Source organism: Coturnix japonica, chromosome 5, assembly GCF_054131305.1.
Source record: "Coturnix japonica strain WE chromosome 5, WE-NBRP24, whole genome shotgun sequence".
NCBI classification, from domain to species: domain Eukaryota; kingdom Metazoa; phylum Chordata; class Aves; order Galliformes; family Phasianidae; genus Coturnix; species Coturnix japonica.
Window position 1 is genome coordinate 27,674,344 of NC_140667.1, and position 19,613 is coordinate 27,693,956.

General features: G+C 39.1%; 1 protein-coding gene across 4 annotated transcripts in view; it reads left to right on the plus strand.

Moving 5' to 3' along the window:
- Nucleotides 1-19,613, plus strand: part of DCAF5 (DDB1 and CUL4 associated factor 5) — a 57,996-nt gene that overhangs the window by 19,450 nt on the left and 18,933 nt on the right. For 3 of the 4 annotated variants that reach the window (XR_014946629.1, XM_015864703.2, XM_085548996.1), the window contains exon 6: nucleotides 10,301-10,514. Coding sequence is in view for 3 of the 4 variants with exons in the window: in XM_015864703.2 (XP_015720189.2) it covers nucleotides 10,301-10,514 (214 nt within the window). In the remaining variant the exon portion in view is untranslated. Of the gene's footprint in view, nucleotides 1-9,119; nucleotides 9,234-10,300; nucleotides 10,515-19,613 lie in introns of those variants that run through there. The other variant, XM_085548997.1, reaches the window with a different exon arrangement.

A 19,613-nucleotide genomic window follows, 5' to 3' on the forward strand; every position in this document is an offset into this window, starting at 1 on the left:
CAAGTTCTTGTCATTATGTATAGCATTGGCTTGCTAGGAATAGGAGCAACCATGTTGGGGCACTACATGGCTTACAGTTTGTTTGTTTGTTTGTTTTTCTACCCAGCAATATTTACAGTGGCTAGAACTAGAGACTGTGGATAAGTCAGCTTTTTGCACAGCCTCTAGGATGTTTATGTGACTTTCTAAACACCTAGAGACAGTAGTTTATATTTCTTCAGGTTTAGCATGTGTACAAAAGACTTGTTAACCTCTGATAAATCTGAATTCTAGTCTTTTCTTTGAATGATGAAGGGGGTAGTGGAAGTTTACCTGAAGTTATAACCTCAGGCTGAAGGCTTTGAGTAAACTAAATGGGTGGCAGTTTATGGGCATATATCTGATGGACAAGAACTACTTTCTTCTGGGTCTTAATCTGATCAAAGTAAGTCCTTCCAATTAAAAATCTAAGTATTGGTAGTGAAACATACCTTGTAACAGCTGTGCCAAAGTTCCTAGGTGGGTAGGTCATGCTGCTTTTTCCATGTTTAGGGGAATGTTTGCAACACCTCACTCTACAGGTGGACATACGTGACATATAGCATGCAGCTGATCCTTAAGCACTGAATTGACAGCATTTGTACCTGCTAAGTACATGTAATCTCTTGTGTCTAATAGACACGATGCTTTCAGCCTTGTTCCTTCAATAGGGCTGAGAAAATGCAAAAAGAATAGCAAGTGGCAACCTGCCTGTCCTTCATTCAGTGATATTTGGAGCCTCGGACTGAGCAAGCTGTAAATTAAAGCAAGTGAAAACAGCTGCCATCTTCTGGGATGGGCATCAACTTTTCTCCTTTGAGTGACCACAGAGATGCTCAGAACAGAAAGGGTATCTTCGGTGGTAAAAAAGAAAATGGCCTATGGTGCTCTGCTGTCATTGCAATTTGATTCCAAGAAACTCTCAGGAAGGAGAAATGTTTGGAGTGGGCTGTCCATGTTATGCTGGTTTGCTGCCAAAGCCAAGTCCTCAGATTCAGCTAAATTGAACTATCTGCAGATGTAGTTTTTTAATCATGGAACTTTGATTTGTAACATATTTGGAGCCAGTTCACTTCGTCTTATAAGGAAACAATTTTATAATGTATAGATCACTTAAGGCATAATCCTTATTCCAACATAATGACAAATGGAAGAATGGAAGCCAAAATTCAGATTTTTGTTGGCAGCTCTTAATTTATTACCATCTCTTCTAGAAAAAAATACACTGTGAACTTAATTATATTTAGAAATAAATAAAATGTTATCAAGAGTGAAGTAACACACATGGCGCTGTAAGTACTTGAAATAAACTTTACATAGAACTGAAGTTGCTATGTGAGTCAATTTTTGTCTGTTTTCTCTATATGTGGTAATACTAAAAGATGCAAAGTGGAATTTCAGGTAAGGTAAGTTCCAAAAGCCTTTTGATGGATAAGAAATTTTATAGGGATAAAGGGCTACCCTTAAGGAACAACCCTGAAGTTCTCCATAACCTCAGAATAAACAGGAAGCTGCTTGTGTAAGTGCATGCCAGAATACTAGCACAGCAAGAAGGGTTACTACATCAGCTCCTTTTCTTGCTGTCAAGAGTCTCCTAATGGTAGAAATTCTCTACTTTACTTTGTTGCTGCTTTATAAAAGTATCTAAGAAAATGTAATGCTGTGTGATGTGTGGGAAGGAAGAGAGGAATACAAACTCTGCTGATTTGTGATGTAGAAGTACTAACTTGCTGGGGTTGTTGTGGAGTAATACGTAATTATAGTTATAAAATTGCTAGATAGATCTTTGCCTTCCCATGCCTGTCTTTTTTTCTGATTTCCATTTCTGTGCATGAAGGGTATTTGTAAGAACTATTTTATGCTCTAAGCAGTTAAGGGAACTTCTCTTGTTGCTGTTGTTGATATCGTGTGAATTTTTCAGACCTGTCATTCCACCTGTGGTTATAGCAGAAAAGACTTGGTCAGATAAACTTAACATGTTTTGGCATAATGTGTAGTAGTGGGGTTATGGTCTGAGGCTGAAGATAGAAAGGGGAAGTAGTGTGTGTGCTTGTAGAGACTTGCTGTGCATTGCCAAAATGGTAATTTCCAGTGGGTTATGCATTCCAGTGGGTACAGCATTCCGCTACAGGAAAAGTGAAACCACTGTAAGTAGTTAATAATTTTGTGCTAGTAAAGCAGCCTGTGTAAAATGATGATGCAGTTCTGGTTTCCCAAAACTAGTGTTCCATTTTCTGTCAAATATCAATTTAACTCTGCTTCCATCTGATATGTTCAATGAAAACCATCTCTACCTGGTTTTCTTCCTAACTGGAAGCTGTTCTGGGGAATCCTGCTGTTTCTACCCTGCGAGATCCAGAAAGGATCTGAGTACCTTGCAATACTCTTCACCTAACATGTGCTACAGCTGACAGCAGCAGTGCAGTAATACTCTTTGCAGATACAGGTGGGGTTTGATAATCCCATGGGATTCAGCTGCCTTTGCTCATTTGAATAGGATCAGGCTTAATATGGAGCTTCTGTTTTTAGTCAGCAGAGGTCCTCAAGTGAGGTTTAGTCTAACTTTGTTTGATATGCACTGTCAAAAAAAAAAAAAAGAAAAGTGTTTTGCTGTTATCTTTATAACTTAACGTGGTTGTTGGCTCCAGCATGATTCTGAGTTGACTGATTCTTCAAATACTGTTTTTCCTTTTTTTTTTATATAGTGTGCTAGTATTGCTGTTTATTCACATGCACGTTAAACTGCAACCAGCTGTATTGTTTCATCTTTTAAAATCAAGCTGAGCTTGAAGATGTTAATTAGTGAAGCTGTTGTAAGGCACTCGAACCACTAGATGGCGTCTAGAAGCTGTGCAATAAAGCCACTTCTGTGTATCAGAAAAACCACATCGTGGATGTAGTGTTACAGAATTGCTGAGGTCAACTCAGCAAATCAGTTTACATATATATTTCAAGCAGTAATGTTGCTCAATATATTTCTTTGTTACTCCCGTGTCCTTCTCCTCCCCCCCCTCCCCCTTCACACACACACACACACACAGCTCCATGAGCTTTTGTCTTTGCTTTTCTGGAGTCAAAGCTGTGTGGGTTTTTTTGATCCCTTCTCTGGCAGGGCCCAGTGATTAGCAGAGGTGATGGGAAAGAGTGTTCTTTCTTTTGTGATGGCGGGAATTTGTTGTGGTTTAGGGTTTTTCTTTGACCATTTTGCATTTTGACCCTGCATATAAAGGAAGCCTGTGATGCTACTGACAAATTGTAATCCCAATGCATGTGCACTGCCAGAGCTCCTGTGGATGGAGTCCTCCTCTCCCTATCACTGAATCTCCAGCTATCTGTTTAAATTATTTTAGTGCAGCAGTGACAGCTTGTTGCAGTTTTGAGACCTCTGCCAGTCCTGTTCTGAGCAGAGCACTATAGTAATGAGTGGAGAAAAAATGTGTGTTTCTTGGCAACCATTTTTCCTTGTCAAGCTTAACAGTTAATTTCTTTCCCTTCTCAGTTGAAACATTTTTTTTAATTTTTTTTTTTTTTATTTTTAACAAATTTTGGTTCATTTTGTATCACCTAAAGTAACTAATATAGCTAGATCAGAACATCAATTTTAAATTCTCTTTAGGCACTTACCAGTATAGATTAACCATATCACCTCCAATAGTTAAATAGTTATTTATCCTTTCTCACAGTTCAGGAAATAGAACTCACCTGTATTTGTAGAATCCTGGTCTAATTTGCTTCTGAGCTGCTCAACTGATGCAGTTACTGCTGCAGCTCAACTGATTTTTGTGTCTCAACCTGGAATTTGAAGGTCTCCTGACCAGTTCCAATTTAGTGCCTTTGCCCCCAAATGACTCAGAAAGTAAACTTAGATTTCCCCCCATCCCTCCCTCCATTTGTTTTCTGTTGTTCCTTTAAGATTTTACTGTGTTATAGAAAGTGAATTTATCACTCAAGTTTGTGAAGAATTATTCTTTTATGGAACTCTTTGGAATGTGTTGAAGGAACTGTTGAATGGTAATGGAGGGGGAGGGGTATTTTAGCGGGATGCTTTTTGGATTTGTTTCCCTCATTGCAACTGGTTGCCACAGATTTTAGGTAAAAATCAGATGATATATTCCCCTTTCTAGGATGGGGGGGCAGTGAAGGAGAAAGGGAGGACTTTCAAATAAACCTTCATGACTTGCGCAAAGAGAAATGGTTACAATTATTGAAGCTATCTACAAGTGATATCTCTGCTGAGCAGATGACTTTCCTGCACTTGCACTCTTTGTGATTGCCACTTTGAATCAGTAGAGCTCTGACTACCATTTAATGTCCCCAGATGATTTGTTGATCAAATTGAGTTGTGGAGTACTGATGTTCAATTTTATTTATTTATTTTTTTAAGAGTAATTGGTGGTAGTTCAGCTTTAAATTCTTTGCTGTTGTTCTCAGACAGTTTCTCACACAATCTATACTCAGTTCTGCAAGGTGCTATTTCTGGCCAGCGTGAGTAATAGTCTGTACAATTCAGAGACCAGAAAAAGAGAATAATTATGAGATAATTTCAATGGTTTGCTTGTGATATTAGACAGTTGATTTTTTTTTTGTATTGTTTTCTTTTTTCTTTTATTTTGTATTATTATCTTGTTTTTAATCTTTTTTCTTTTCTTGCAAAACGATATCACTACGAGATCTCGTGTATTACTTGAATTCTCTATGTGTTACTATAATTTAAGTGGAATGAGAATAGGGCAGTTTTGTGCCCGCTGACTCAGATCTGCAGTGAGGGCAAGGGTAGGCTGGTGAGAATGTTTGCGAACAGGTCTGTAATAAGACTAAAACACTAAGGAGAGCTGTAGGAGGATGGGAAAGACTTAAACAAACAGGTTGTTGTTGTCATATCCTAATGAATGCTTAATTGCTATAATAGCCTTAAGCCCTGAAAGGATAAAATAATACAGCTGAGGGAGGGAGCACACTTTATGCCTGTACTCTGTCATCCTATTGAAAATAATGAAATTCTGCAGGTTGTGGGGGTTTGTTTGTTTGCTTTTATGAATGAAGGTAGAATAAAGGAAAACAATACTTTCTGGAGAATTGCTTAAGACCACTGTTGAATCAATGTCAATGTTCAGCTGCTCAGCTATATAATAAGGGCTGAACCACACAAGCATCTGCTGTTACAAGGTCTGGCTGCTCTGAATATGTGAATGTGTTGATGTCTGACGTTCGTAAAGTTCCAGATTCCAAAGTTGATTATCAGATAGGAATCTCCCTTATTTAAATAATAATTATTGCCCTCTTGGCTTGAAGGGAAATATGAAGCTTCGTTTCACTTTAGAGTTTGCCAAGCACAAAAGTTTATTAATATTGTGGATGTTTTTTTTTTTTTCATATATACATATTAATTTACATGTTCCTGAGCATAACAGAAATGGATTAGAATGAATGACGTGTTCTTGAACATACAGGATCTTCACCCTAAATTCTCTACTCTTCTAGTCTTAGTGGATGCATATAATTTTACTTGTGTAAACTCCTTGGAGATAAGCTCCTCCTTTGTCCACCATGTGGTCAGTCTGCTGTACATGGCCATCAGATAGGTCGGGCATGATCTGCACCTGGTGAACCTGTGCCAGTTGCCTTGGATTGGGCTCTTCCTAAGTGTTTGCCCCAAATTAAGTAAGAATTGTATGGATTTCTATACATGCACAGAATTTCTTTCTTCCAAATAGAAGCCTAAACCTTTCTGCATTTTTCCAACACTCAGTCTGCCAAGATTTATGATTCTTTGTTTTTTTGTTTTTTTAAGTTCTTCAATGTAGTGGTTACAGAAATGCTGACAAACACAGTTGTATGCAATCATATGTATTAGTTACAAGCATTCAGCACATTTTTTTCCTTTTAAGGTCATTCTTTCATTAAGTTTGCTTTACACACTGTTGTTTATGATAACAACGCTTTCTCCCTTCCTTCTTTCTTCCTCTAAAATGACTTTTATTTCCCATGAAATGATTAAGCAATTCTTATTTTATTTTTTTAAGATGTGATAGGGGAGAGGAGGAGAGGGAAACTCTTGTTTTGGGTCTTTCAGGTCAGTCTTCCTGCAGAGGAGATGTTTAAGCACTGCAGATTCTGACTGCGGTGAGACTGCGCTGCTTCCCTTGCCCCACAAAGCTGCCAGTAGAAATGGATTTATTCATACTAGTAGTGCTACTCTTGGATTGAAAGCCTTCCACTGTTTGGCTGAGCTGGTGTTTAGTTAACACTTGAGTGCCGCCTGCATGCAGCATAATCCAGCTGTGGAAATGGGCAGTTGTATGCAACATGGTCGTTCTCTCCCTCCTCAGCTTCCCTCCAGCACCAACACATTTGGATTGTAACGTTCCATCTGTGGACTAAACATTTCTTTTAATCACACAAGATGACTTTTTAAAAATTCATAAGTGTGTTTATTTCTTTCCATGTTGCTTCCTGAGCTGGTAGGCAAACATTGACATTCCACAGCTACCTGGGCAAGGCAAATTTGAAAGCAGTCTAATGCCAGGAGAGGCCTGGGAGTGGTGCATGAAGGTAATACCTGTGGCACGGAGTGGGTGCTGCCCATCTTGCTTAGACATGTCCTTTTAGGATTGCCCTCAGACTTCTTAGCAGCTGTCTCGGTCTGAGTCTTTAGGATGATTGTATTGCTTTTAGTCTGACATATCAGATATGCTTTTTGCAACTGCAAGAAGGTGTTAATTTCTTTGTTGGAACATGAAATAAAGAGTGGGCAGAAGTGGTAGTTCTAACATGAACAATGTATACAAGCATGACTACAGTGGCCCACCTAGTTCTGACTGAAAAAAAATCCTGAAGTAACACCGACTAAAGGTATGAAGCAGCATCATGGTGCCATCTGAAAAGTGCAGGTAGTCATTTTACCACTGAACATGCTAAAGTGCAGCTTTTTCCTCCTTTCCCTACTGATGCCCCCACAAAGAGCTGTCTTGGTTCTGGTTTTGATTCACTGCAGATTGTAGAGAATCTTGGCTGAGGCATCCTCTTGAGTATTAATAAGTATTAGTAACAGTTTTAATACTGTAAAAATAACATGACTTCCTCCAGCTTCTTTGTTGGAGATTTTTTCTTTCTTTGTCATGCAGTTCTGACAGAGACAAAATATGCTAGAAGATGCCTTGGGATTTTTTTTTTTAATTTATTTTTTTCTGAAGGTGATATGATTGTTCTGTAATCAACTAAATTTATAGTGGAAGATCATTAGGACTTCCATTCTAGATACTTAACGTGTGCCACCTGGAGTAAAATACAAAGTCAGAGAGATTTCATGCATCTTTTGACCCGAATTTGTGAGCTGGGCTCCTAGCTCTTCCACCAGAAGGACCCATGAGTTATTTTCTCCATCATGCTTCTAACCACATCTCTCAGACATTCTCTCTTAAGATTAGAGATTGAGCTCAGCATGTCACTCTTGTATGTCAGTGGTCAATGCCTATTTTAGCATTTCTTTATCAGCCATACTTTGAAATCTTTTTTTAATCTGTGGTTTTTACTTATTTTTTTTCCTTGAGACGTACTGTGGTCAAGGACAGCACAAATGATTTCCTTTGCAAATGTGTTTGAATTGTGTGAAGCAGGCAAAGCTATCGTCTTTTTGAGGGGTCTTAACTATGTAGCTTCATAATACTAGACTTCTCATGTTTGTACATGATCCTAAGTTCTGATGTTCTGTTCTTTCTTACTTCAGTTAATCTCAAAAGTATCATGTTCTTTTAGAGCTTTGTTTCACAGAAGTTACTGAAACAGGATACAAAATTCTACTTCAAGAAGTGTTTGATAGCTTTGGCTGCTGTAGGAGCCTAACAAAAACATCTATATGCAGAATGGAAGCTAGTTTAATATTACACTACTATTACTATAAAATGTAATCTCAAAATATTTCAGACCAGAAATAATAATAGTAACCATGGCAACTTTGCTTAGAGGTTTGGAAGGGTGGGGTATGTGGTAGGTTTGCTCATCTACGTGAGCTGTGATTAGGGCTGAGGAAGAGAACTGGTGATGAGGGAAAGGGCTTGGGTTTGGTCTTAAGATGGACGTCAGTGCTGCAGCAGCTCTGGCTAATGCTCAAAGGCCATTTCTGCCCCAGTGGGCACAGGTGTGCTTAACTCAGATCTGAGTGGGCACACTTGCCCTGGTGTGACTGCCATGTGTAATAGGCCTACTTACTCTCATCTCTAGTTGTTCTGCCTTTGTAAGATTTCTGCCCTGTAGTGATATCAGCTTTTGTGTGGTCAGCAGGAAAGAGGAAATGAGTGGGATTGGAACTTAACTCTATTAACTATGGTTGCTTTCTAGTTAAATCAGTTCCTTGGTGTGGTTTGTTCCACACCAAGGAGGTGAAGGGTGTCATCTGCTCTATCAACAGTAGGCTGGTTTATACTTATGTGAAGTGGTGGTGAAGCTGCAAGTGAAGATAGGTGAGCTAAATGATGGGATGGGATAACTTGCTGTTACCAAGTAAGGGCTGTCTTTCCCTGCTAATGGACAACTATTTTTACCTCTTTTCATACCCACCTACTCAGGTACTCGTTAGGCTCTTTGTTGAGCTGGCACAAACCAGCTGTCCAACAGGAAAACTATGTACCTGTTTTTCCCATGTTGCTGAGCTGACTTGGCTCATGGAATTATCCAGTGGCACAGATAAGTCATAGGAGCAAGTGACTGTGGTTAAGGCCTAAGAGGAAGGGAGTGAAATGAGCCCAAATCTATGTTCATGTCATGGTTTTGTGAAGCTAAACAATATGTCTCACAGCACAAGACAGTAAAATATGTTAAGAATTTTTGTTGGCTGGTTTTTGAAACTCTCTTATTGGCTTTGAAAAGGTGATTTCTAGTTCTTTCATCACACTGGCTTTGACTGTTGAGTTCACAAAGCGTGTGTACTGGAGCAGTGTGTTTCTAGTGCCCTTATTAGGTGCAGTCCATCCTCCTGTTTTGTTTAACTATGGCTTATTATGAACAATAGCTTTTTTTTTAACTTTGCAGTATCTCGTGTAATGATGCATGCTTCAACCTGTGTGGAATGTGCCTTCTCATACAAGCAGAGTGACTCATTTTTCACAGATGTTGAGGCAGAGGGCTACATCAGAAAGCATTATGTATTAAAACCAGTGAATGACCTTCCTTCTAGAATCTGCAGCTGATGTTCTGGCATGCCTTGTCTAATCCAGAAGGTGTGTAAAAGTCGCAGCTCCTAATATACAAGATTTGGTGGAGATTGCTCAGAACCTGTTAACAAAAAAATCCATGTTTGCTTACTTCTTAAGGAAGTTTCAGTGATCTATGAAGGAAAAACAAACAAACCCACAAACTGACAAGGAAACTATCTTCCTTCTTTGTCTTCTTCTCCATGCACATAATGATTTTGAGTACAAGGATTAAGTATGTCTTTGAGAAGAGAGTCTATACAATTTCAGACATGCTATGATTATTGTTAAGTTCCTGGATGAGACAAATTCCATATTCTGTTATATTTTTAAGAGAGATATTAGAAAATTATGACCCTTACTTTTAGTCTTGTGTACGTCAGTAAGAACTGATACAGATAGTCCAGCTCTGGTCACATAGCCTTATATGGAATAAGGAAACCAGCTATTTCAACCATGTGAGATTTTTAGGTAATAGTGTCATGTGTTAGCATAATTGGCCTGCCTATTTATACATGAAGCAAGGCTGAGATTAGCTAAGTGTCTTATTTTAGCATTTTTTGTAATAATTTATTAGTAATGTGGCTTTTTTCAGCTGAAACTGATTTTATAGTTCAAACATCCTCTGATGCTCCGTAGAGATGTAAATAGAAGCGGAAGTGAGATAATAGAGAATCTGCATTTGGAGAAAATACCATCTAGTGCCCAAGTGGAGGCAGAAAGGAAAAATTGACTTGGCTGGGTTAGGGCACTGTCTGAACACAAAGAGGGGCAGATGTCCTAGAAGTAAAAGAATGGCTGTTTAAGGCCTGTGGTTACTATGTGAGACTTTGCTCCCATGCAGTAAATGTATTTAGTACTATTCATGTAATTCAGCTTTATTCTTTTGGAAACTTTATAAGTCTTAGCATTTTGAAAGTTTGTCATTCAGGCTTTGAATTAAATTTGTTCAGGAACTGACCCCTTTTGTAGCAGAAAATACACGAGATGAGAGTTTGTGGGGCCTGTTAGAGAAAGTAAGAGAATTCTGTCTATAAGCAGCTGAGTTCATATATGCAGCACATCTCACTCGTTTCTTCTGCTTTTTTTCCCAGTTCATTGCTGCGCTATGGTGGAAACCTCTCTCTTCAGAGTGCCATGAGTGTCCGCTTCAACAGCAATGGAACTCAATTGCTGGCACTGCGTCGGCGGCTGCCCCCTGTCCTCTATGACATCCACTGTCGACTGCCTGTCTTCCAGTTTGATAACCAGGGCTACTTTAACTCATGTACCATGAAGAGCTGCTGCTTTGCAGGTGATCGTGATCAGGTAATAAGCAATGCTTTCTGGAGTCTACAGAGCTTACAGGAGTGTATGAAAACACCTTCTTAGGGTTTGCTTGGTGGCTTTTGTTTGTTCGCTTTAAGTTGATAAAATAGGAGACGGAACATATATAGGGCTACTTCAGAACTGCTTTGCAACATAGACTCTGAATGAAGAAAAATATATATTAAAGCATGTGATAAATTTTACCTCTTGATTGGTGGAAGGTTGCATTCACAAGAGAAATACTTCCTGAGGCTTTTTAGGTCCATTGAATATGATTTTAGAACCATGACTGGACAATACAATACGCATATTCTGCAAGTGGTGATGATGAGAGGTTATGAAGGAATAGTTTGTTCCTCTACTGAGGCGGGATTCTGTCCTTACTAGTAGGTCATTCATAAAGTGACTAACAGCAGTTTACATATTTCTAGACTTGAACATTGCCCTTGAACAGCTGTATTTAATAACTGCCAACAGTGTTTGGGGACAAAAGATTTATTTTCAAAACACAATTCTGCAAAAATAAGATCTGAGGATTTCTTTGCTGTCATCAATGAAAGTCTTGTAGTCAGAATTCAGTAATCAGTTCTATTGCTGCTGCAGGAGGCAGAGTTGAGCTTATTTTTTTCACATAACAAGTAGAAAAAGCACATTTGCGTCACTGAGCTTAACATTGTGACAAATGGGTATGGGAAGCCTTTGTGTTGCATTCTGTTTCTGAGTTTTACATGGATTTTGGCAGGAGAATCGTGATTCAATACTGAAGTCATCTAGAATAAATAGAGATATTTGCTGTAAAGAATGATAAACACGTATATTGTTGGGGGGGGGGGGGGGGGAAAGAGTTGATTTGGGTTCCATTGGTTTAGTAAACCTAAAGATGGCACAGTTTTCTTTTCTAGAAATCAGAGTTAAGCCTGTGTACACTCTGACAAATAATTCAGCTACCTGTTCATTACTGAAGGTCTAGAAAGAAGCCTTAGTGTCCGTTTCCTTTAAGCGGTTTTCTTATGGGTACAGGGTTATTTATTTTAATGGGGAAGATATGGCTGTTTTGTATCAGGCTGGTGCTGTGCTTGGGAAGCATGCATTTTTGAAAACCTTGATGTTCTTTTGGTTGGATGGACCTTTAGTTTAGATAAGTGGCAGTACACAATGGTACTAATGAGTTGGAAATCAGAGCAAAAAGAGCTTCATTCCCTTACAAGCGCTATAAGAAGCTAATAGGAAAGATGAGATTTAATATGGAACGTTCGAGAGGTGTGATCCGATATTTAGATACAGACTTGTACCTATCATCCAGTGGGAGCAAAAGAAAGATAATGAATCTGCAGGAAATACCAACATGTGGGCCAGCTGTGTATGTCTAAACCTGTCCAGTAATACTCATTCAGCTGGTTGTGTTTATCAGCACCATAGAGGGTCCTTAGATATTACTTAGAAATTAACTTAGATATCTACTTAGGTATTAATAGTTCATACATTGTCTCTAGTAATTTGAAAATGCGACTCTCCATTGTTCAGGAACTATCATGTGTTCTCTAAACAGTTATTTCATCTGATCAAGTTGCATTTTGACTCTATTTTAACCTTAATGAGAAAAGGCATATCCTTAATTCACCATTGCTTGACAGTTGTCACAAGTACTCAGCAGTTTGAATCAAGCTCTCCTGGCTTGCCACTCAAAAGGGCAGCCTGCATCTAGCAGATTTGCAATGATTTGCATACCACCTGCATAGCACCCATGATGCGAGTAGAATTGAAACCTCTTAACAATGAATGAAATAACATTAATACTTTAAGGAACAAAAGCTGTAAAGATTCACCTGTTAATCCCAATGATTTACTTTATTTTATTATTATTTAATTCTAAAGCAACACAATCTGAAGTGCTTTAGATGGTTTTGAGTTTTTACATGTATGGAGCAAGAGGTACAGCCCAAGCAAGGTAACAAAGATCTCTGAAGATGAAGAGAGGATGAACAGCTTTGCTTCTTTTTGTGTCCTTGCATGCTGTTGATTTCATCCAAAAGCATTGTTGCCCATGTCAAGTTGATTTGAAAACCAGTGAGTAATATATGCAAATGTTTTTCCTAGAAATGCCCCCGTCTTGTTTATTCCTACTACCAAAACGTGAAAGGTGGTGTTTAGTTGGTGCTTTGTTTGCACCCATTTATAATTGCCTTCTTTTGCTTCTCTCTGAACCCTGGCTTTTGTCTAGGCTAGGAGTGCAGTGACCTCATTCACATGCCACTAATTTTTCTTCTTTTTGTAGGAGTTCAGATAAATGTGTTCAAAATTGTATGCTGTTGCTGTATCCAGGAGCTCACTTGAGTCATACAACTGTGAAAGGAAGGAAGGATAAGACAGGCTAGATGGATCATATATGACAAGCAGAGCATAATTTGACCATCGTTTTGGTACAGGCATCCAGACCCAGGTTCTTAAGCCATTTCTTATTTGTCTAAATCCCACTAATTATACCCTCAAGTTGTGTCAATAGGACTGATGGGGAACTTCTGTTCTACTTATCATCATCAGAATTCAGGAAATGTTACTTAAATAGTAAGGATTTTTAGTTGATGGACAAGTATGGAAAGTGTCTTCCTGGGTCTGAGGATGCAGGAAATATTATGAAGCTTCAGGTACTCATATGTGCATTTAAGAGTAGGAGCTTTGAAATGATGAAGGAAAAAAAAAAAAACTCAGAAAACCCCTCCAAACAAGAATAGACTAGGTTGCTTTTCTTGCTCAATAACTGTTGTTCGTGTCACAGTGATAAGTGCTGTCATCTCATTGAAGTGTGTTTTTTGTTGTTGTTTTGTTTCTTACCTGTGCAACTAATGTGGGACTCTGTAACAGTTGTAGCTGTAAAACTGCCTGCCTCAGAAAGGTGGAGAGAAATAACTGATTCACAGGGCATAAAACACAGTCTTAACTCTGGCATGCCCTCAGACATTACATCACCACTCAGCCTTTTCTTTTGACATTACGTTGGTATAGGAGAGTTTCAGGAATGCACCACTCACGGCACTGCAGACTGCTCCAAACCCTATAAAGTTACTGCCTTCATTATGTTCAAGTCTGTGTACTAAATAGCCCTAGGTTGGGACAACAGAGTTTTGACACAACAGAATTATTACATGAACGTAACCCTTCCAAGAGTGGAATTGGCTGCATAGGTGCCAGAGGTCTTACCTGACTGTACATTGCTTTTATAAAGAAATAGAACTTTTCTTTTGCATTCCTATATCGTCTCATGTAAGGACCATTTATCTTTGGAACTAATACTTACCAATGTCTAGCTTGGAAAAGGTAAATCCCTTTTTCTAAGAAGTGCATTTTGTTTCCTCTGCGTAGAAGACTTCATAGTGAAGAGTAGCTTACTGCAGTCGTTACTGCTTAATATGTATGCAAAGCAGTCAATGTGCAAACAATTTGCTATCCTTGGATAAAAAGAAAATTAGTGTCTTTGTCTGAAGTTGGCTTCTTTGAAGAATTAGTGATGAGGTGATATTTTGTTTTTACTTTATCTGATCGGTAGGTTAAATCACAGGTATACACATAAAGTCATGTACATAAAAAAATACATACACAAGTAATGCATCTGGCTATGGATTTAGTTAATTATTCCCCATTGTTTTGGGTGTTTTGGGAGGCTTTTCAGAGTCTGGGCCTTGGCAGAAGGGGCTGGGAGTTTCCTCTAACCCTTCTGGTTCTGAGCACCTCTTCCTCTGTTCCCTGGGGCATCCTCCCAGCCCTACTTCTCCTTCTCTTCTGAGTTCCTAAAAGCCCTTGGTGGATGTAGCTGGGCCTCTGGAGAGTGAGGCATGAACTCAAAGGGAACCATTCCGAAACTGAATTTTAGAGCCCTAACTAGGAAAAACTGAGGTCTGCAGGCATAGGTCCGTCACAGGAGACATGCAGCTTAGTAGTATAGCTCCCAGGAACGGGGAGAGGAAAGGGAAGGAAGAGTGAACAGAATGCATGTTTAAGTATGATGAGCAATAGGGACTACACTGACAACGTTTATCACTGAGCTATGAAACAAGGCCACTTGGCCTTTTCTAGGTATTGAAAAAGTGACTGTGAATTCTGGATCATCCTGGTGAGTAGAATATTTAAAAATTCCTTTAAAAAAGGAATATAGCAGATGGCTGAGAAGAGCAAAACAGAGCAACTGGGGGACGTGCAGTTTCAGCCACCTATAAGAGGAGTCCCCTTCATATGTTCAGATAACACTTTCTTTGGAATGTAATAAGAATATTTCCCTTACCCTAAAAATCTGCAGTAAAAGTTTTGAAGGATGTTGCTTTTGTTCATTAGTAAAATCACTGTTATGGCCTTTCTGCATAGCAAAAATGTAGCTGTAACAATGTTGGTGGATTGTTCCCAGTGATGCTTCTGTAAGTGTTTAGAGCTGCCCCTGACAGAGTTGGCTGCTCCTGAAACTGAGGATTAGAGAGTGGAAATACAACATTTTGGCTTTGAACTTTGTGTACTAGAAGCAATTTGTATTTCTCCACTCTCCTGTGTCATGGCTTTTCTTTTTTTCAGTCTCAGGAGTGCTTTGCACTGAGGAACAAAGCTACTGTTGTAAAATGCTTTTGGATGTACCTGCCTGATTCTCAGGCCAAGATGGAAATCTCTTAAGCTCTTGTTTGTGCCAGTTTGAACCCTCTTGAACAACAGTACCCAGAAATGAAGGTTTCAAGCTGCTCCTCTGGCTTTTGCACAAAAGCGTATGGAGAATATGGCTGTACTCAAAGCAGATGTGTTCCAGAACTAATTGTAAGGTGAATCTTTTGTAGTGTCAGACACTGCACAAAGGATAGGATTCAGGTCCCAGGATTTAACACAAGGAAGAATATAAAAGAAACATATGATTCAGAAGATCATTCATCTACTAAAAGGGATAAGCTATCTGAAACATACTTCAGCAGTAATTTTCCCCAGTTATCTCCTTCTACTTTTAGACCTTGTCATTGAGACAGCAGCAAGAGATGAACCACCTGCACAGGTAGAGCTGTTATTTGCATCACACCACTCCCTCACCCTACCCCCTGATTACCTCTCTTGGGGGAAGGAATTTCTTAGCAGAGGACAGTGAGAATTTCTGAAACAAGAAGAGGCAGCTGCTCTTCTGGGCTGCATTGTGAGGGGACACACCAAGTAGTGTGGCATTAAATGGGGATGTCCTGTGTGGTTCTTAGGTTCTGCTGGCCCCTGCCTAAACCCTGTGCAAGCTGACTAAAATAAAGCCCAGGAAAGCCCAACTCACACAGGCTGCTACTGTGTTATGAGAGCCACAAGGGTTGTATGTGGGAGTGTACCTATTGAGGAGGGCAGCAGATAATCATCAGAGCAGGTCTTCTAGCTGTACTCACAGGAACTCCATACTGTAAGATTCATCAGCATAAAGGAACAGCCTGACACAAAGATGAGGGCATGAAAAGAGACAGAAATATTTAGTCAACTGGCTTTTGTTTACTTCTTGCTTGCTTGAGGAAAGGAAAAATGTGGTATGTCTGCTTTGTGGGAAGTCTTTTTTTATACCTCTGGAATTGCCCACATCACACAGATTGCATTATCTTGCTGGTGTGTGTGTGTGTGCACACATCTTTTTGCTTTTTGAATAGAAAAAAAAAATGTTTTTTCTTCATAGAATCATTTAGTTTGGAGAAAACATTCAAGATCTTTAAGTCTGACCATCAGTTGTGTATGTGTCCTTAACTTGTTGGGTTTTTTTCCTGATCTGTGGGCACAACAACAGAAAGATGATATAAAAATAAATCTATGAGCTTTTAACTTGCAGATAAAGGCAGACTTAGCATTCAAGTTGTGAACTATGTATCAATAATTATAAGGCAGATTTAGTCTTGTTGAGATGCCTGTACCTGCTCTTTACTTACTTACAAATGCACCTTACTTACAAATGGAACTCTTCTGCCAAAGAAGCAGCTGTACTTGGGAAAAAAAAAAAAGAATCTTTGTCAAACATTTTTCATCTAAGTGTGCAATTTTATTTTGTGTTGAGAGGTGTAATACATACACAGTTATGAGTTGGCCCTTTTATTTTTTTAATGTGTAGTTTGCTTCCTAATCTCCTTTGAAATAGTTTCAGGAGAAGTAGATCATAGCGATTTCATAGGCAGTTTGTTAATTTAAGGATCAGTTTGTAACCTATCCTAGGTAACCTGATTTAGTAGGAGTTAAGACTAGATGATCCCCTGAGGTCCCTTCAAATGTCTACGATTCTGTGGGTCTCCATTTGGGCTTCCTCATGCTCAGTGGAGATGTCATTATGGTAATGTCTTTTGCTCAATGCCTGCATACAAGGCATCACCTGTGTGGCTGTCTAAAATAAATTCGTAATTCTGGGGCCCTCAGGACTTCTATCAGAATTGAAACTGGGCCCCAGTCTTTAAGGTTCTGTACTTCTCTGTACTTCTTCCTTAGCATGTGAACTTTGATGTACTTAAAGAAAATAAGGAAAATCTCTCTAAAAGCCTGAGGAAAAAAAAAATGTCTAATCTGCTATTTCATGTTGAAAATTTTCTTGGCCCTGTTGAGAAAGGGGCAGACATGCTCAGGTGAATTGACTCTTTCAGAGCTGACTTGTTGGTAAAATAGTAAGCAGTAGCATGGAATTTCTGTCTCTCAGACTTCTTGCTGTCTTTAGGAGGAGGGACCCTAAGATGGACATCTGTAGACACACAAGTTTTTTCAGCTTGGCATTTCCTGTTGGTTACTTAAAAATGTCATTGTCTTCTATGTGCTGTTACCTATAGCCGCATTTATCCATGTGTAATGAAATGGAGATTACATGTTTTTCTGTTGTGCATTTTAAGGCAAGTTATTTTAAGTTCTTATTCTCTACTACCTGAGTAAGCCCAACCCAAAGAACCACTCATATTTTTGGAAATATGATCCACATCTGCTGGTCTATTGATAGGCCCAAAAACTTAAAAATACCGCTGATCTCACTCATAAACAACAGGGAATTTTATGGAAACAGGAAACATGGCTGTTGCAAATTATGGAATAAGGCTAGATATAATTTTATTGAAATACTCCATATTCAGTAGTACCTGAGTAAATGTTGCCTGTGAGATTTTGAGAGCTTTCAGAACAGCAGTAGTAAGAATAAATCCCCAGAGTGCTAGTATTGCAAAATGCAATGCTAATGCTGCTGTTAAGAGACTATAGCTGCAACAGATTAGATCTCCGCTTATTCGTATCAACTGTTCTAATCTCCTTGGGGAAAGAGAAAACGAGACGTATTGCAGTGGAATGAGTGGGAAGCACTAGTCCAGCGTGATTCTGCCAGATTCCTGATGGCGGTTCATTTTAAGCAGTTCATGCATACATGAAGCTCGGACTGAATTTGTTCTTTTTCTAGCAGCAGACTCTAACCACGCCTGAGAGTTTTCTTCCTTCTAAGGCAAACTTCTGAATCAGCAGCTTGTAGTCATCTGGAAGCCTTTTCCTGTCATTGTTACTAACAGCTAGACGTGGAAGCTGATTCTTCTTCTTCTTATAATAACAATAAAAAATAATTATTATCAACTGCTTTTCTCTCTAATCTTGTGTTCATGTGAATATGCTGAATGTTGTCTTTTGAAGTCCTAGTTAGATACAGCAGCAAAAATGCAGACAATGAAACAGGTGGTTTTAATATTGGTCTCTCCCCTCAGACATCTGAGCATCTGTGCTCCTGGCTCTGTGTCTGGTCTGATGCAGAATTCAGCACAACACCAGTTTTCTGGGTTACCTTCTGCTTAGAGTTTGTCTTTTGAGGGGAGAGTGGGAGAAGGGGAGTGCATTTACTGTGCATTTATTCATCTTTCTGAGTGCATATATTTCTTGCCTCTGTGATTTGATTATTTGGGCTTCTCTTCTTGAAGCAAGTCAGCGGAAGGTACTCTCCTGGAAATTACTCTTTGTACATCCCCTCAGGACCAGAAATCCTTGGACAGAATTAAAGGGGAGTCTAAGCATATGCAGCATGATGTTCTTTCATCTGCTGTACTCCAAAGCCCTTTTCTTTCCTTTCTCTTCCTTCCTTTTAAAAGGTCGACTGCCTTCCGTCAGGATTTCAGCCTTATTAACAAAGGCTTGGTGTACTTAACAGCAATTATTTCTTTGAATTCTTTGGTAGTATCAACTGACTTTAATTTCTCAACCTTTATCCTACAACTTTCAACTTGTGTGGGAAAACTGTTAACTTAGCAGTATACTAATGCTGTATATGTGAAATAAAGATTTACAGAGATGATCACGTAAATGTTAGCCCAACTGTGCCTTCCAGAAGCCTTGGGTTTCTGCTGTCTTGTGCAATACTACTCATGTACTCATGATGCCTGCTCTTGAAGCTTAAGCTGGCTATAGCTATAAAGTCATACTTCTGTCTGGCTCTTTGTCTCAAGCTGGGAAGCTACGTTATGCTTCTAGGAGTTCAGCTCTATGTTGTGAGAACATCAAGAGAACATACATCCCAGTGGTATCATTAACATGGTAGAAGAATGGAAAACCACACTTACTGCTTCACTGGTGGTAGTGGAAGATCACAAATTGTGGCAATGTTGCAGAACGTGATGTTTCTGAGGATTACTAGTCCAGCTAGTATATATGATTTATAGTTTTAAAACAGTCTGTAGTTTAAAACATTAATGTTGTATAGAACACTATATCAGTTAATTCTTTTGGTACTTACTGAGGGCTCTCTTAATTCCAGCATTAGACACAGTGACTTCTTCAGAAGCTGAGCTTTCTTCTTTGATTAGACATCAGTTGTAACACTGATGCTGTATTCATTCATCCTCATTGCCTCTTAATGCACTTCAAAATACTTTAGCTGTATTTATATTGGGTTGTTGCAAACATTATTAAGCTACAAGGGCATGACTAACTGAAGTGGTGCTTTAAACAGAGATAGTTCATATCTACCTAGAGTTGGCTGCTGGAATGTGGTCCTGGGCAGCCAGATCTAAGTGAGCCTGCTCAAGCAGGGGCATTGGAAAGGATGACCTTTGGAGGTCCCTACCAGTCTCAGCCATTATTTTAAATAACTTGCCTATATATATATATATATATACA